Genomic DNA, 19,215 nt, shown 5'->3' on the forward strand with positions numbered 1-19,215 from the left:
CGGGAAGATTGGAGAGTTCCATGCCAGGCTGGGCTATAAGACACCACCTAAAGTATTAACACCATTTTGGACCTCATATTTATGTCTGCCTACAATCTGACGGACATGGTATGTGACAAAATAATTTATCCTTGTGAAGCACGCAAAAACAAAATGAATGAAGAGCAGCAGAAACAGTATTAGGTTACCCGGCAGATTTGTGTTTTGGTCCTGCCCATCATTACTGAGTAACCGCTACAGTTCAATCCACCAAAAGGTGCGTAAAACAGCTGCCAAAGGCACTGGAGAGTAAGCCGTGCAGGCATGACTTAGACGGCCCCAGTCCCCAAACCTAGAGAAGCTTGCGGGTTAGCAGGGAGCAAGCCGCAGCCCTGTGTCTTAACTCTCTCTGTCCCTTCTCCAGTGACCAGGTTCCACCGCCTCCCGTTGCACACGTTTCTCGAGTTTTTGATTGGGTTTACCTTTGCTGGATCCAGAGCAAGTGCAGTCTGTTTTAAAAATTTAAAACTGAGCGTTTGGGGTTGTGGTCCTTCTGAGAGGCTTCATTCCTTCCTGAAGCAATTATAGACAACGAGTTTTATGTTTTGATTTGCTTCCTCTAGCGTTAATTAGAACTGCGAGAAAAGTGGACCCCGAGGCCCACGTGTTGCGAGGGGAAGGCTTTAAGACTATCGCGGCAACCCGCTACGAGACAATAATGGCGATGAGCAACCTGGCCATAATAAATTGCCAAATATATGGAAGAAATGCACTTAATCTTAAGGTATGCTAGGTCCCCTTAAGAGTGACGTCCTCTTGTGTTATCCGTTGTTTTTATCGTCAGTTTCTCCATACACATTCGTTTCCTTTCAATTGAGGGAGTCTTTCCCTGTCCCAGCGGACATTTCCCAGCAACGCATGGCAGTTATACCTCTACACTGACAACTTTGTCTTCTGCTCACCAGGAAAGTGTGACAGGACACCGAGGCTCAAAGAAATTATACCACTTTTTTTTCCCTCACCATTTAGCCTGATAAGTAGGATAGAAATTGTTCCTGTTTTTAAATTGCCAGAAACTTTATATCTTATGTAAGTCTAGCGTGAGGCTGGTTGGCACTCAGCAATGGCGCTGCCCAGCAAATGAATCACAGTAGGTACTGCTCGGTCATTTATTGAGCACGCAGTATGTTCTAAGCCCGGGCTCCTCTTGCAACTCCCATTCTGCAAAGTGGGCATTAGTGATAATCTCAGTCCACAGATGCAAACATGGAGGTGCCAGGAAAACTTGCCCAAGACCTCACAGTAAGTCAACGGAGCTGTTTGCTTGTCTGAGACAGGGTCTCCTGAACTGCCCGTGTAACTGAGGATGACTTTCGAGCCTTGTACCTCCTCCTCCTGAGTGCTGGGATTATAAGTATGTGCCACCATGCTCCACTTACATGGTGCTGGGAATGGATGGAATCCGGGGCTCCATGCATGCTGAGCAAGCACCCTACCAAAACAAGCTACACCCCCCCCCCCAGATGCCCCAAGCTCCTCGACCTCAAAAATCTATATATTCGATTTTTTTTAAAGAAGGGGGAGGGGAAAAAGGGAGGGAGAATGATAATGAGTTCTAAAAGTGTTTCCTATTAGCCAGAGTGAAGTGAGTGTGTTTTTCTTGTTAGTAAGTGCATTGATTTTGTCACCCCCAACAATCACGGTCCTTCTCAGAAACTGCTCTAGATTGCATGTATTGCAGACTGTAGCCCTGGAGGGACGTTTCAATGGCAAAGCATCCTGGTTTCAGAATGCCATGAGCTTGTCAAGTTCTTCTTATTCTCAACTGAAGTGCATGTCTTGAACAAGAGTGGCACTGTGTGTAAGAAGGCAGAAGTGGTACATAGCTCAGTAACCTAGCAACAATCCAGCATAGAGCACTCACGCGCATACATCAATCTCATCCCTGCCCCAGGAACTTGGCTTTCTGTCTCCTTTAGCAGCCTTTTCTTTTTCCTCTAGTGGGAATTAAGTTCTGAGGATTTCTAGTCTCAGGATTTTAACGGGATGTTAATATTTTAGGATTGTCGTGTGATCTTTTAGGATCTCATTGTTTGGGATTTTGACTTTTAGAATTATAATCATCACTGACAAGGGTCCTGGAGCTAATAAATAAGTTCAGCAAAAATTAGTCAGTAAGGTCAGCATACAAACTCATAGACTGTGTTTCTGTGCATCAGAAAAAGAAGCTAGGGAAGTAGCTCCCGGAAACACATTAAATATAGAAAAAGAAAAACATGCTCATTGTCTCGTAAAATAAAAGTAATTCAGGCTGAGGAGATGGCGTAGTGGATAAAGCATCTGCATTCATAAAGCTGAGCATGTTACCATGACTATGTACCATGTGATCCTGGGAAGGAGCAAGAGAATCCTCAGAAGTTCATGGTCAGCTTCTGAATTGCAATGTAGGACAAATAGAGCCTGTCTTAATGTGGAAAGCAAAGATTGACACCCAGAGTTGTCCTTTGACTTCCACATGTGTCCTGTACACACACACACACACACACACAATATCTATCACACATACACACAAAGAACAATTTGATTTGAACTATGTAGACTTGTAATTTTTCTCTTAAAAGATCAGAACAGTTTTGGCAGTGCATCCTGTAGTATTACCATTTAGAAAACTGAACTGTTCAACATAGAATTTACTGTTAATAATTAATATCTTATTTTGTGTTACTCCCCTAGGGATTCTTTCTTCTGCACTGTCCAGACTTAACACCTATTGCTTTTCAATTGATATACCTTAATTTATCATTTAATGACCTCAGCCAGTTTCCTATGGAAGTGAGTACACCTTTTTCCTACCTATATTGCTATAATTTACTATTGTAAATAAAAGTAGACATCTTTATTGTTGTGATCCAGCTGCCCTCACTCCCTCTGACAGATAGCGGAACTTCCTTGTGGTCTGTAATTGACAAGGATGTTTGTGTTCTTTCTGGCCGGTTGTTTGTCCACAGAAGGAGTAGAGGTATAAAAGTTGCTGGGCAAAATAAAGGTTGCTGTTCTTCCACCTGAAAGGAAGCCTCCGTGAAGCCTCCGTGTGTCAATCCCGGCACACACACACACACACACACACACACCCCGCCCCGCCAATCTCGGCTATCCAGGCTGCGCTGGCTGCAGCATTTATGATATCCTGAAGATACTATGAAACACATACGTGTTGGACTGCATCCTTCCTTATTAGAAGTGACGAAAGCATAGCATGTTTTTCTTTGGAAAATCAGTGATGCAAACCTCAAATGCTCTATTGCACCAAGCTCTCAAATATGTTCTCATGGTTTACATAACGCATAAAAAAGAATTCATTCTTCTTTTAGTAACAATTAAAATGAACTTGTACGTGTGCCCATCAGGAATTAAAAGACCAGGTTAGCCTGGGCGGACTGGGGTGAAACAGTTTGGTTTCCCCGTGACAGGATCCTCTCACTCAGGAACTCTCAGCTGCTGTAGTTGCCTGCACGAGAGTGCAGGAGATCAAGCCAGGCAGTGGCCTGCTGTGGGTGCGAGAGGGGTCCCTAAGCCCCCACTCCTGTCTGACAGTTGATGACTGCTGGGGGAGGGGCAAGTATATTTTCCTAAGTGTCTGGCCCCTGGCAGGTCAACCTATTCCACTGGATGGCCTCATAACCGTGACCGTATGTGAAGCACAAATTAGACTCAACAGTAGACTGTTTAAAACTCACAGGAGAGTGTGATGTTGGGGGAAGGGATCTGGAGTTAGGAGGAGAAATGGGAGTGAATATGGTTAAAATACGTTTTCTATATTATGAAATTCTCCAAGAGTTAATAAAAATATTTTTAAAATGTTAGTGACCAGACCATATAAACACTGTAACAAGTTTTAGCTGTCAGCAGCTAAGATAGGAAAACCAGGCATAGGGTGACTTAATTTGATACCCTTTTTAAAATAAAGGAGGCTTTACAAGTAATTTGGATAGGCTCTGTTTATACTGCCTTATCCAGCATTTTGCTGATCATTGGGTAATAGATTGTTTTATGAAATGACTTTCAGTGTATTAGCTCTTAGTGAACGATTTTCAGCAAATTGACTTCTCTATTTTGCTCAGTATTTAGAGCATGGTTTCCGACAGTCCGGCAACATGCCTATTTCATGAATCTTATTCTCTTGTGGAGTGAGAGCATGCGCACACACGTGCATCCCCTTGTGCATGCTACAGTCCATGCTGATGAAGACGTGCACATGTGGACAGGACAAGGTGCTATAATGTGTCTTATTTCACGGGAGAGGACCACTTTTCTCTCTAACACATGGCACTGGCTTTGTTAGGTTAGTGAAGCCATGCTAACAAGCGTTTCTAACTACGGGGATCTCGGTTCTTCATGTTTATCTTTCTCCTGAGCAGACACAGATAAGGAGTGCTTGCCAAAAACAAAAACAAAACCTGTCCATCCGCTGGAAGACAGAGCGTACAAATACAAGGCTATAATTGTCACCTAAGAATATGATGCTAAATGCAAAGGTGTGGTTATGACATAGACTGTGACGTTAAAATGCACATCTGTGCTGTCTAGCGATAGATGAAAGATGGGGGTCTTTTAAGCAGGCATGAGTTCGGGAGAGGGGCTATTCAAGAAGAAAGTAACCAGTGAGGGGGCAAAAGAAGGCGGCACAGGGCATGGCCATAATTGTAGTACATTATGTACATATATTTAAAGATCCCAATGAAACCCATTATTTTGTATAGTTTACACTAATCCAGAAAACTTGGGAATGGAAAGCAATGGACAGAAAGTAAAAACACAAGAAAAGATATACCAGCAAATGGTACTGAGAAAATTTACAGGAGAAAATTAGTGTGATTCTACCTCCCATGAAGATTAGATCCGTGTATGTCTCTCTTTGGGTCTTCTTTGTTGTCTAGGTTCTCTGGAGTTATGAATTATAGGCTTGTTTTTCTTTGCTTTATGTCTAAAAGCCACTTATGAGTGAATACATATTATATTTGTCTTTCTGGGTCTGGGTTACCTCACTCAATATGATGTTTTCTAGCTCCATCCATTTGCCTGCACATTTCAAGAGTTCATTAATTTTTGCGCTGTGTAGTACTCCATTGTAGTTTTTATCATACAAGTCTTTTACTTTCTTGGTTAGAGTTATCCCAGGATATTTTTTGAGGCTTTTTGGAAAGGTGCTGTTTTTCTAATTTCTTTCTCAGTTTTTCATGTATATGTAGAAAATCGACTGATTTGTGTGTGTGTGTGTTACTTTTGTATCTTGCTATTTACTGAAAAGGCTTATCAACTGCAGAAGTTCCCTGGTAGAGTTAGTTCTTAGGGTTTTTTTATTTATAAAACCATATCACCTGCAAATGAAACATTTGACTTCTCCCTTTCCTGTTTGTATTCCTTGATCTCCTTCAATTGTCTTACCTTAAAGCTAAGACTTCAAATACTATATTGACTAGGTATAGAGAGGGTGGTTATCCTTGCCTTATTTCTGATTCTAGTGGAACTGCATTCAGTTTGTCTCAGCTTAGGTTGATGTTGGCTGTGGCTTCTGGCGAAGGAATATTTTCTTGACTGTTTAAGTTTGTGTTTTTACGCTGGGGTCTAGGCATCTGGAGTTGTCCTTGAGGTGTGTATTGGCATTGATATCTGGTCTTGTCTTTGTTGGGTGGGTGTTCAGTTCTTGGGTTATTGTTCCCATCTGTGGGTCCTAGGCAAGTGTGGTGGTTGTGGGTTCCCTGGTAGGGTAGAATATTCTTTTGTGGATCATTGTGTCAGAAAAGAATAGTGATGTACTAAGAAGTAAGGCTGAGAAGAGCTGTAGGAAAGAGCTAGGGCGACCTTAACTTTTCACCTAGAAGCAGAGACCCCCAGGGAATGGAGATGAAGGGAGGAGGGGTTCCCAGCAAGGCACCACAAGACTTAGAAGAAGGCTGAATGTATCATAATGGAGGACAGACAGGAAGGGTAGCTAAAATTGTCTTCCTGATTCCTAGTCCAGTTTGACCTTTGGGGGTCACTATTAGAAAGAGTTTCTGGGGATGGACAGTTAACACAAGGAACGACTATGGGTTAGAAGGGAAGGCTGACAGGGTTGGCTGGAAGGAGTTAAGTTGGGTTGCTGCCATGAGTCCCCAGAGAATCAAAGCAACTAATTCTTAATCAAGGAGTCAAGGAAGAATCGAAATAGAAATTAGAGAATTTTGAAGATGAATGATAGTGAAAGCAGGTGTCAATATTTATTTGGTGCATCTGAAACTGCTCAGGGGAAAGTAGACAGCTGTAAATGCCTATTTTAAGAAAGAAGTATCTTGCCTGGTGGTGGTGGCACACATCCTTAATCTCAGCACTTGAGAGGCAAAGGCAGGCGTATTTCTGTGAGTTTGAGGCCAGGCTGGTCTACAGAGTGAGTTCCAGGACAGCTAGGGATACACAGAGAAACCCTGTCTCAAAAAACAAACAACAAAAAACTAAACAAAAATAAAGAAGTATCTCATAGCAATAAAATAACCTTCCAACTTAAGGCATCAGAAAAAAGTGAACTAAACCTTAAAGAAACTAGAAAAGGAATAATAAAAGTTAGTATAGGAATTTGAGAACAGGAAATCAATAGAGATAAAGCAAAAAATGCAAGAGTTATTAATGTGGGATTCCCCTTTGTATGTTCTGAATGTTTTATTACTGTTAGTTAATAAAGAAGCTGCTTTGGCCTGTAGCAGGGCAGAACATAGCCAGGTGGGAAATTCGGACAGAGATTTATAGAGAGAGTAGGTGGACTCAGAGAGATGCCATGTAGCTACTGAAGAAGAAAGATACTGGAACCTTACCAGTAGTAGACCACAGCCTCGTAGTGATACATAGATTAATAGAAATGGGTTAATTTAAGATGTAAGCGCTAGCTAGAAATATGCCTGAGCCATTGGCCAAACACTGTTGTAATTAGCATAGTTTCTGTGTGATTATTCGGGTCTGAGCAGTCAAGAAATGAACATACAATCTCTGCTAACAAGTTACTACTTTGAAAAGATCAACAAAATTGACAAGGATTACATAGAAAGACCAAGAAAACAATACAGAAGATTCAAGTTCCCAAAATCAAGAATGAAAGGTCACTGTTGACCTTACAGAAATACCAAGAAAGAGCTTAGACTTTTAAGTAACTATTCCAACCAATTTAATAACTTAGATGAGATGAATATATTTCTATAAACACTATAAGAGCAGACTAAAATATGAGTGATTTATTACAATAGCTTCAACAATAATTTTAAAACATTCCACAAAGGAATGTTTCAGTATAGATGATTTCATGAGTGAATTCTTTCAAATTAATTATCTAGGAAGAATTAAAACAATCTTTCACAAACTCAACAAAGAGAATATGAGAGAACATTTTCCATTTTAAACCATCAAGCCAGTAATAGCAAACATCAGCCATAACAAGAAAAGTAAGTACAGAGTATCATCATGCCTGCATATATCATGTCCTCAGCCATGTTTCATGTCCTCATGACATGTTTCCAATCCAACATACAAAAGCAATTTCACGCCACAACCAAGTAAGATTTATCTCAGGAATACACAGATGGCTCAACATAGAAAGACTGATATAAGATTAAAACATGAAAGGGGAAAATACAATTATTCCAATAGATATCCTAGAACACAGCTGAGACAGTCAGCACCTTTTCAATGCCCAGTCCAAGAAAACCCACTCAATGCGTAGGAATAGAGGAGACAACCCTTGCAAACCCTCACAGCTAGTATACTTGATGATGGAAGACTGGAAGTTTGCCTCCTCAAGTCAGGAACAAGATGGAGATGGACATTCTGACTACTTCTGTTCAACCTTGCACTGGACTATCTAACCAAAGCAATTGACCAAGCACTGATATCTACCCAGATCAGAAAGAAAAAATATGATTGACTGTATCTACAACTTGACAACCAATTATCCCATCAAGATGCATGAACATTTTATCTCAACTATATGAAACAGTTTTGAAGAAGAGAAGATATGAAAGCCGTGATATGATATGCAGGTGATATGATCCTTCATACAGATATAGTAAACCTAGTATAATACAATTATAGTGTGTACTTCCTGAAAGGTTGCAGAGCATAAGGTTAATGCAGAAAAATGTCTACTGTGTTATAATATGTCATCAGTATGCAATCTTGATAAGAAAATTGAGAAAACAATTTCATTTAAAATCACATAAAAAAGAATAAAATATTTAGGAATAGGGTCAACCAAAGCTCCATACCTACCCTGTGAAATTTCAGTAGAAAAAAAAAATTAAATGAGACATGTATAAGTGAACAAACATCTCAGGTCCACTGGTCCAGAGGTTTGATATTCTTCTGATGATAATGATTCCAAATTAATTTACAGCTTAATTCAGTTTTACATTTCCATATGAAAAAATTGGTAGGCATGAAATTTTTAGGAGATTGCAGTGAAGTAACCTGAGTGTATCACCTGGCTATGGTGAATACTGCTCGGGAGGTATTCCTGTCCTGGAACTAGCTCTTGTAGACCAGGCTGGTCTCGAACTCACAGAGATCCGCCTGCCTCTGCCTCCCGAGTGCTGGGATTAAAGGCGTGCGCCACCACTGCCCGGCTGATGGTCTTATATGAAAATATGAGTCAATAAAAATTTAGGACTTTTCCCAGATTGAAATACTCTAACCTTCAGGGAAGCCCTTAAAACAGAAAAAAAAAAACCAAAAAACAAAAATCAAAAAAACAAAAACAAAAAAACAAAGAAACAAAAGACATACAAACCCAACCAAACAATCAAACAAAGCAAACTCAAAATAGCTTCAGGAAGTCCCTGAAACTAGATTCACCACCTCACACTCTCTGCCCCCCAAAGAATAAGCGATAAAGACTAATGAGAGTCACCATGGGAGGAACAAGGCTGAAAAGAAGATCCTGAGCTAGCATAACTGCCTGGAAGAAACAGGCTGGCTGAGCTGCCAGAAGTGGTTTAGACCAACTGAGTCACTTGGAAGGATACTCTCCAATCTGTTGAACTGCCTGCAGGTGGTACAGTGTGTTTCAGGTTCCCATGAGCTGTCACCCATGCTGGGGCGGGCTTTGGTGATGCACCTGTCATTTTCGCGCCTGTATGTAACCCCACACTCATATTCCTGTAAGTGACTCCCCCCCGATAAAACTCATTGGACTTCGTCGGTATCCAGACTCGTCGTCTCTGTTGTGGACTCCCTCTCTGGGATGTGTATGTTGTGTCTGTTATGCCCGTGTCACAGGACCCCCCCAAACGAGACCACCACAGAACCAGTATCCGATGCAAACACGCTGGGATTATAGATTACAAATTAGCTAACTCAGACTGTAATCCAACACACGGCCACAGTGGGTGGGGGAGAACAGCCCCGAGGCTTTAGGTTGGGGGGGGGGGAAGCTGCAAGCAGGATGGCACAAGCCTTGGCGTTTCGGGATTGGGTAAAAGTATACAACTCTTGAATCTGTTGGTTGAGGTATAGGGGAATTTCAAAACAGTGGTTAATCAGATACCTCAAGGACGTTTGAAGCAAGCAGATGTAAACAGATGTTACTTGGGTACCCTGGTGGGTCACTTTGACCAGGGCAGGTACAGTTTCTTGGGAATTTTTATGACTTTGCTGGGCTGCATTTATTCCCCTAGTTAGGTCCTGTCTAAAATGAAGTTCTTTCTCAAAATGGAGTTTGTTCTACTCCTTCGGTGTCTTTCCAGGAAAAGTCTTGTCGTGTGTGTGTGTGTGTGTGTGTGTGTGTGTGTGTGTGTGTGTGTGTGCACATGCATGTGGGTATCTATGGAGGCCAGGAGAGGACATTGGATCCCCTGCAGTTAGTTACAGGCAGTTGCCAGCTTGGGTACAAGGTCGAGAACTCCAGTCCTCTTCAACGGTAGTGAGTGTCCTTACCCTCTGAGCCGTCATTCCAGCGCTCCGAGGATAATTCTTGAGTCAGGGACACATGAGCAAAGTAAGTTTACCTGTCTCAACATATCATATTAACCCCAACCTTTGAGTTTGAGGAATTTCTTCTTTTAATTCATTTTATTCCAATTAGTTCATAAATTAAAGCATCACAAAGCCTCTCACCCTGTGCATCGCAGTGAACGTCTGTCCAGTTAGAAGGGCCATTCTGAAGCCAAGGAGCCCCACTCAGAGGTTTACCCTTTGACCACCAACTCCGTTTTCATCAGTTTCTCCACCACACATCTACACACTTCCGAAAGGAAAACCAGGCCCTGTCAGCCATCCTGCCTACCAGGACAACATGGAGTCTGAGCCAGGACTCCAGCTCTCGTCAGAGAAGTTTTCTTCTTGCAAAATACGTGGCCCTTGACGCAGAGACTGTCAACTGGTCGGGTGCAGAGGGTGAGAGACTCTGGGGTGCTCAGCCCGAAATGAGAGGCGCATATTGCACCCCCTGCTATACAGCTCGGGGTCTGTGTAGAGGTGGGCACTGGAAAGGTCGTAAGAGCTGGAGGTGGTGAATGACTTCATGGGAACTGTTTTCCAGCAGGAGCAGGGCAGATGCACAGGTGAACTCACGGAAATTACCACAGCATGCATGAGGCCAGTGCAAACCCAATCCAGACCTGCTTCCAGCATGGAGAGGGAGGTGGGCACAGAGTCCTACCCCTAGCTGAGGCCATCAGAATTTGATAATTGCTTGGTGAGGGAAAGGCAATTCTCACTAATGCTGTGACCCACCAGTAGGTCAATCACACTCCACAGAGTCTTCAGTGGGTGGAGGTTGGTGGGGAGGGACAAGGCATGCTGATGAAGTTGCATGGGTCAGGAGGAGGGAGTGGGGTGGACTGAGAGGAATGGGAGAAGGAGGGTGGATACGATCAAAACTCATTATATGGAAATCTCAAAGATTTAATAAAGTCGTTATTTAAAAGGAAAAAAGTATGACTGATGAAATTAGAGCTTTATAGCCTCCTTCGTGACTCAGACGTTCTGACCCCCCCCCCCGTTTCTCATCACTCAGTGCTACCCTGCTTTGGTCTTTTTTTTCTCAAAGTGTTTATTGAGCCACACGATATGAGTCATCATGGTTTTCTACACCGATCTTACTGTATTGGTTTAAAACATTTATAAAAGGCACACATGAGAGTTTGTAGACTTCTCATTCAATTAATATTGGTTTTTCTTTTCTATTCCCCAGATACTTCAGCTTAAAAATCTACAAGTACTGAAACTGAGAAATAACCCTATCAGAGAAATTCCTTTTCAAATCCAGCAATTGAAATACCTTAGGAATTTCTCCATTGCCTTTAATCTTATTAAAGAGCTTCCTGTTGGGTAATGTAAATTATTTGTATCTATTTTACTTAGTTGTAAATTATTTAGTAAAGTCTCCAGTTTCCCTTTTGAAAGTGGCTAGAAGCATTTTGACCACTTACAAATTCTCATTCTGGTACCATTAGCAGATTCTCTTCTTACTAAAGCCAACCCAGCCACACAGGGCTAAGGATGACTCTGGTGAATACAGAGCCTTGTGCCTCCCGCTGACAGTGCTTTTGCATATGGGAAACACCACACTGGGCATTAGGAGCTTGAGATGTGTGCTTTATTACTAAGGATGACGGCCAGAGGATCTGTAGAAAGCAGTCTGTGCGTTCTGGCCCTCGGTGTTCCAGTCTGTAACAAGAAGACTGGTCTATATGATGGCTGAGAGCCTTTGCATTCTAATAAGAATGCTGACCTTGAGTGTAGGAAGGTGGCATTCTCACTGTCTGACGACCAGTTTAATGCTTGAGGGAAATTTTATTTATTTATTTATTTATTTATTTATTTATTTATTTATTTATTTATTTATTTTGGTTTTTCGAGACAGGGTTTCTCTGTGGTTTTGGAGCCTGTCCTGGAACTAGCTCTTGTAGACCAGGCTGGACTTGAACTCACAGAGATTCGCCTGCCTCTGCCTCCCGAGTGCTGGGATTAAAGGCGTGCGCCACCAACGCCCAGCTTGAGGGAAATTTTAAACTGAATCTTTAACCAAAACACCAAAACAAGATATCTCGCCGGGTGGTGGTGGCGCACGCCTTTAATCCCAGCACTCGGGAGGCAGAGGCAGGCGGATCTCTGTGAGTTCGAGACCAGCCTGGTCTACAAGAGCTAGTTCCAGGACAGGCTCCAAAACCACAGAGAAACCCTGTCTCGAAAAAAAAAAAAAAAAAAAAAAAAAAAAACAAGATATCTCTTCCAATTAAGAGTTTAACAAGCTGAATGTAGTAAGTTAAGGGTGTGTGTGTGTGTGTGTGTGTGTATGTATGTCCATGCACATGTGTTTGTGTGTGTTATGTAGATGTAAATATACATAGCTATATCTGTATTATATATACATAACTATATATATTCATAGGCACATACAGCACCTAAATAGGAATTCATAACATATAATCTGTAGTCATAATCACATACTTTAAATAGTCTTGTCACTGAAAATGTGACAATCCCTATGGTAACTAAAATTTGGTTGTAATTAAAGAGTCAACCTTTGTCATTGTTACACACTGGCCAAGTTGCATAAACTGTTGGCTACAATAAAATGTTTCAGGTACTTTAAACATATTAGTATTTCTAAAGCAAAGTGCTATTTTTACTAACTATAATTAGATGCACATGTCTATTAAAGACAGATTGACAGCATACTAAACTCAACATGGAAAACAGTAGTACAGTCTTACCGATTGCAAAGAAAACACAGAGCAACCTCTGACATGACGGGAAATGACTGTTCAGTGAAAACTCACCTAGAGGGATGACACCACAAAAGATGCCATTGCACCCCTTATTGCACCCCTTATTTAAAACTGTCAGCCCTCTCGCTTGCTCAGCCAGGGAGACCTGATGGCACTGTGGCAGGATTTAGGAAGCATCACCTGAAACCAGGGAAACGCAGTGAACAGAGCAGGCCTCGGCATCCTCGAGTCGGTTATGCCTCCAGACACATTTCACACTCTGGTCGTTACTGTCTGAAGTAGTCACACAGATGTGCAGTGGACATTCCCACTTTAATTCTTGGGCTTCGGCAGGTGTTCTTATATACCTGCTGTGTGCTGCCGGGGCTCCTGGTCCGTCAAGAAGACAGACAAGTGAATATAATTAGCAACATAAAATTATGGAGCTGTGCCCTGTAAGCTCTGTGGACAGGAAAGGGTAACGTGGAAGCCATGCTGCAGGTTCAGAGTCATTCCCTGGTAGAGAGGATGCCTAACCCAATGCAGCTTGAGTTGGCTCCATCTCCGGGGTCAAGCAAAGGATGGTCGTTCCATGAATGGGATAGATGTTTCTTGAATGAACAGAGTTCCAAAGCATCATATATAATGTAGGTTAGAAAGCAGCAACTTTTTGCTAAATTTTGCAACCTACAGGGCAGAGCCAACTGGAGTGATAAATGGGTCTTTGTGAGGTAACGGGAGGAAGTATACTTTACAGAATGACTGGCCATCATGGGCTTTCTATAGGGCAGTGTTGGAGCCAAATTCTCCTTTAGGTGACACTTGTAGCCATGTGAAGAATGGCTTTGTGAGAACAAACCAGAGTTCACAGTGACCACTGGGAACTGTCAGAGTGGTTGAAGCAAGAGAGGAAGAGAAGGTGAACTAGGGCCATGGAGTGAGCGCTGCAATATCTAATACTGGTTAAGACGTAGCAAGTAAAAGGAAAAGAAGCACCTGGGTTTAAAGGTCAGAGTAGGGGCTGGGGAAATGGCTCAGTTCTTATGAGCACACACAGCTCTTCCAGCGCCAAGCCCTGTTCCCAGCACCCATATTGGGTCGCTCACAACCGCCTGGAGCTCCAGCTCCAGGAGATCACATGCCCACTTCTGGCCTCCCCTGGTATCACACGCATGTGCACAGACACACAAATAACATATCCAAAAAAGTCATGTTGTGCACTGATAGATAAGAGGAAGTTACAGAGACCAGGGCGAAGGGAGTGCTCGGGCTGTGCAAAGGCAGCCAGATGCATCAAGGAAGACGAGTGAGTGGATCCCTTCCTAGGAGGAGGATGGGAAGAGTCAAACACAACAGAGAAGCCCAGTCAGACGAAAGTCAAATGGTCAGCGCAGAAGCCATAAAGGGAGTTTGTGGCCAGCCTGAGCAACCCTGACTTAAAAAACGAAGTAGATTGCCTCTTTCTGTTATTACTTGCTTACATTTTTACTTAAGATTTTTATGTACTAAAGCCGTTTTTCCTTTCTACGTCACTTGGGTGACTAAGTTTCTCTAAAAGTATGGCAGGGTCCTTTCACTCTCTCTCCACATGCCTGGCTAGGTCTTTCTAGTCACGTGACGTCTGTGTGCCACAGGAGAGGAGAGCACTGCTCCCCAAGGCCAGCTCAGTACCGTAGATGCTGAGCCTTGTGGAAAGCCACTCATGGCCTTGACGTCATTTTCTATTGGCAAGGCTAGGCAAAGTGCACTTCATGTCAAGAACACTACAAAAATCAAGGGGAAATTTCTTTGTAAATTGTTTTGTAAATTCTTCCAGTTATTTCTAAATCCTTTTCTTTTCTCCTAAACCCACATTTTTACAATGAATAAGACATCTAGATCATTGGCAGTTTCTTCCCCTTTTATGTAAAATAGATTTTTTTTCCTCATGTTATATATCCTAATTATGGTTTCCCGTCCCTCCGCTCCTCCTCACCTCACCTCCCATCTGAATCTACTCCCTTTCTGCCTCTCATTAGAAAACAAGCTTCTAAAGGATAATAATAAGATAAATAATAAGATAAAACAAAAGAAAGGAACACACTGGAATTAGACAAGACAAACAAAGAGAAGGAAAAGAGCCCAGAAGAAGGCACAAGGAACTTTGAGACCCATCTATTCACACACTCAGGAATCTCACAAAAACATTACATTGGAAGGAAGCTATAATATATGCAAAAGACACACCCGTGCAGGAACCATGAGGTTTGCTCAAGTTGATTAGAAGACCTTGTTTCACTCACGTTCTCTAGTCCCCGTGGCGCTTTTGTTCTTCCTCCTTTTCTGCTGGGTTCCCTGAGCCCTGAGGGGAGGGATATAATAAAGACTTCCTGTTCAGGGCTGAGTGTCCCAAGGTCTCTCACTGTGGGTCTCTGTATTTGTTCCCATCTGGCGACTGGAGGAAGCTTCTGTTATGGAGGCTGAGCAAGACACTGATCTACGAGTCTATCAGATGTCATTAGGAGTCATCTTTTGCTACGTTCTTTTAGTAGAATAGTAGTATTTGTCTTTACCCTACGTCCCTGGGCTATCTAATCTCAGGTTCTCGGTCACTCAAGTCGTGTTGGGTGTGGGTCCCATCTCCTGGAGTGGTCCTTAAGTCAAACCAGATATCGGTTGGCTCCTCCTACAAGCTTTCTGCCTCCATTGCACTAACATATCTTGTCGGCAGATATCATTGGGGAGTTGAGACCACTGATGTTGGGAGACATCAGTAAGCAGCGTTTGTTGATTGTTGAGTATGATTGACTCTTTAGGTTGGAGTTTTCCTTCTAGCTTCCCATGGGAGGGTATTTGTAGATAGATATTTCTTAAATTTGGTTTTATCATGAAATGTCTTATTTTCTCCATCTGTTGTGATTGACAGTTTTGCTGGGTATAGTAGTCTAGGTTGGCATCTGTGGTCTATTAGAGTCAGGTGTTATATTAATATGTCTGCCTTTACATATTACTTGGTCTTTTCTCATTGCACCTTCTAATATTCTCTCTTTGTTCTATATAGTCAAATGTTTTGATTGTTATGTGTCAAGGGGACTTTCTTTTCTGGTTCAGTATATTTAGTATACTGTATGCTTTCATGTACTTTGGTGGGCATTTCCTTCTTTAGGTTAGGAAATTTTTTTTCTATGATTTTTTAAATATATTTTCTGGGTCTTTTCTCTGGGTTTCTTCTTCTTCTATTATTCTTAGATTTGGTCTTTTCATAATGTCCCAGATTTCCTGAATGTTTTGTGCCAGAAGTTCTTTTTTTCTTCCTTTTTATTTTTTAGATTTAACACTTTCTTTGACCTGTGCATTCATTTAATCTATTATGTTGTCAATGCCTGAGAGTCTCTCTTCCATCTCTTGTATTCTGTTGGTGAGGCTTGCCTCTGAGTTCCTAAGTTTTTCTTTTCCACATTCCCCTCAGTTTAGGTTTTCTTTATTGATTCTGTTTTTACATTCCCAGGATCTTGACTGATTTTTCATTTCCTTCCACTGTTTGTGTTTTCGTAGATTCCTCGAAGAGGTTTGTTCATTCTCCTTTACTGACCTCTATCATATTCACAAAGTCTATTTTAAGGTCTCTTTCTTATGCTTCAGTTGCCGTGCTCAGGCCCTGCTGTGGTAGGGTTAATGAGCCTGGTGGAGACAGATAGTTACTGATCGTGTTTTTACTCTGGCATCTAGACGTTTGGATTTGGAAAGATTATAATTCTAGGTGCTGATACCTGGTATTGTCTTTTTTCCCCCTTGGTTTCTATTGACCTCTCTAGTTCTTAGGAGAGTGTGTTGGCCGTATGTTGTCCAGTAGGAAATTCTGCTGGGATCCTGACAGATGTGGCCACTGGGGTTTCCAGATAAATCTGTTTCTAGGAATGGGAATGAACTGGGGAGGTCCATAGAGGGGAGAAAAACAGGGTGAGCCACTGGGATCTGCTTAGTTCCTGGGAATGGAGCAGGGAGTGAGGAAAGGCCACAACAGGTGATCTTCCACAGAGCTGGGAATGAGACTGGGCAATTGGATTTGGAGGAGCAGAGGGAGAGTGAGGATCTGCTGTGGGTCTACCCCCGTCCCTGACTAGTCTAGCCTGTGGTTCCCAGAGAGTGCCTCCTGGAGTTGGAGACTGGGATGATGGGATAAGCGGGGGGAAGGAAGTTGGAAGGGCAAGATCTCTGTGATGTGCTGAGGCAAAACAACAAACAAACTATGATCTCAAGTTGAAAACAGTAGATAGTGTCAGCATTTTCTTAACAGAGATGAAAAAGAAATTGGGGTGACCACTGAACCGCAAAGGGTTATCTTACACTTCCCTAGTCAATACCACCAGTTTCTCAGAGAAAAGGACTTTAGATCAGCTGGGGTTCATTCATTTCTGATTTACTCGGCGTGACACTGGATAGATAGAAGTAGAAGATGGAATTCCTGGTCTCTAGGACCTCCTAGTTGTACGATGGCACAGGGACCCAGAGAGGTGAACTGTCACACAGAAGAGTCGGCTCTTCTAGTTGAAAAGATCTGGAGAGAGTTCTGTGCAAAGAGGCAACATCTGGGTTAAGATTTCAAATATGAGAGACAATGACCAGTGTCAAGTTTGGGGAGACGCTGCATGAGGTTTGGAGATACGTAGGAGCTGTTGTTCAGATACCTGGAGCACATAAACAGTGGCTCACAGGAAGTATGGAATGGAGAGCCACAGGCAAGCTATGAACGTCATCCAGGGCGGGATCCTAAAGCTCTCCATCTGCCATGCTGAAACAGTGGGAAGCTGGTTAAATCCTGTACTCACACTGCCTTAGTAATGTTCCAGGTCATTTGTGCAGGAAGAGGCGGCCTTTGAGAACAGGATACACAGTGTAGGGGAAGGGTGGGCGTTACCAGGGATTGTGATCAGTATCATACTTTGCTGTTCAATTCCAGTCTTCCAGAAACGATTTCTGTTGCATCCCCCCGGGAGATAGACCCATGGTGCTGCTGTGGTTACTAGATCTAGGACTCACGCTTATTCAGAATGGCCCCATCTAATTTGAAAATAATTCATTACATATTATAATTACAAATATGGTCACATTCTGAGATTTAAATGGGCCCAAAGTAAGAGCTAAAGGATACTATGGCTCTACACCACACAACTACATCATCATGAGTCTGCCCAAATTCTGGGTAGCCAGAAACAGAAGCACCACAGCTTCCTTGGAAGAAGACCCTGTGAAGTCAGAGACAAATGCAGCTGCAAGCCAGGGAAGGTGAGAATTGCAGACAACCCTGGGCAGCTAGGAGAGATGTCGTCCCCCAGAAGGGCATTGTTCTTCCCACAGTTGGGTTCTGGAACTCTGGTTCCTGAACCACGCGTGGGAAGCTGCGGTGCTGCTGCTTCTGGCTACCCAGAATTTGGGCAGGAAACAAACATAGAAACCAAGAAAAAGCTTTGGCTGATAAAAGATTCTTAGCTGTCTTTTGCTAAGTGAGGCTTTTCCCACTCCGATTTCTTCAAGCCATTGTCACGGGCAGAAGAATCATTTTGGGAGGTATTTGTGGAATGTGTACTACCCATAGTGAAAAGTAACTCTCAGTGTCTTAGGAAAATGCTTAATTTCTACATGTTTTCATTCCCAGTGACAAGGACTAGTCATTACTAAAACTAACTGTTTTTTTCTATTTAAGGTTATTTAACCTGCTTTATCTTGAGGAACTTGACATTTCCTACAATGAAATTTATAATATTCCGAATGAAATCCAGAGACTCAGGTACCCGCAAAGCAGTAGTTACACAGAAAATGACCTGCCCCCCACCAAGGATGTTTTGGTAATGAGAGTGATGAAGGACTTAGTCTTTTCATTTGTTTCAGTCACAGAATATAATATGTGAATCATGGACTTTATTTTAAAGTGTAATTTGAATATCTAGTGTATAGTGTCTGCAAGATGTATTTTCAATGATTTTTATAAAAGTAAAATGTGACCTTTTAGTAGAATAACAAGCTGTTTTTGTCAATTTTTTGGTGTGAGTATATATAGCTCTTACACATTTCAATTTATAGATGTAATATTCAAGTATATATTATATAATATATATTCACATACATATTATATATGCATATATGTGCATATATAATAAATTCTTTTACAAATTAATAAAAGTCCTGAATTTATCTGTGTTCTATTTTTTGTTTTTGAGACAAGGACTCTTCCTGATCTGAAACTCACTATGTAGACCAGCCTGGCCTCCAGTTCATAAAGATCTGCCTGCCTCTGTATCCCAATTTCTGGGATTCAAGGTGTGGGCCACCATGCCTGGCTCTGTGTCTTATTTTTATTATGAATTTATAACAATGACTAATAGGGAAGATATTTTTCAGTAGTTATTTCACTAATTTGCAAGATTATTTGTCATAATTCTTAAGCTTATATTATGGAATTACCTGTCCCTCCTTCAGCATCTACAAGCACAGACTTAACACATCAATTGCGGTTGTCTTGAGTTAC

At 42.0% G+C, this 19,215-nt stretch overlaps 1 protein-coding gene across 1 annotated transcript in view; it reads left to right on the forward strand.

Moving 5' to 3' along the window:
• Positions 1 to 19,215, forward strand: part of Lrrc63 (leucine rich repeat containing 63) — a 33,241-nt gene that overhangs the window by 4,808 nt on the left and 9,218 nt on the right. The window contains exons 4-7 of the mRNA XM_057786725.1: positions 603 to 763; positions 2,713 to 2,811; positions 11,192 to 11,328; positions 18,394 to 18,477. Coding sequence (XP_057642708.1) covers positions 603 to 763; positions 2,713 to 2,811; positions 11,192 to 11,328; positions 18,394 to 18,477 — 481 coding nt within the window. The remainder of the gene's footprint in view (positions 1 to 602; positions 764 to 2,712; positions 2,812 to 11,191; positions 11,329 to 18,393; positions 18,478 to 19,215) is intronic.

The sequence above is a fragment of the Chionomys nivalis genome, chromosome 12 (genome assembly GCF_950005125.1).
Source record: "Chionomys nivalis chromosome 12, mChiNiv1.1, whole genome shotgun sequence".
NCBI classification, from domain to species: domain Eukaryota; kingdom Metazoa; phylum Chordata; class Mammalia; order Rodentia; family Cricetidae; genus Chionomys; species Chionomys nivalis.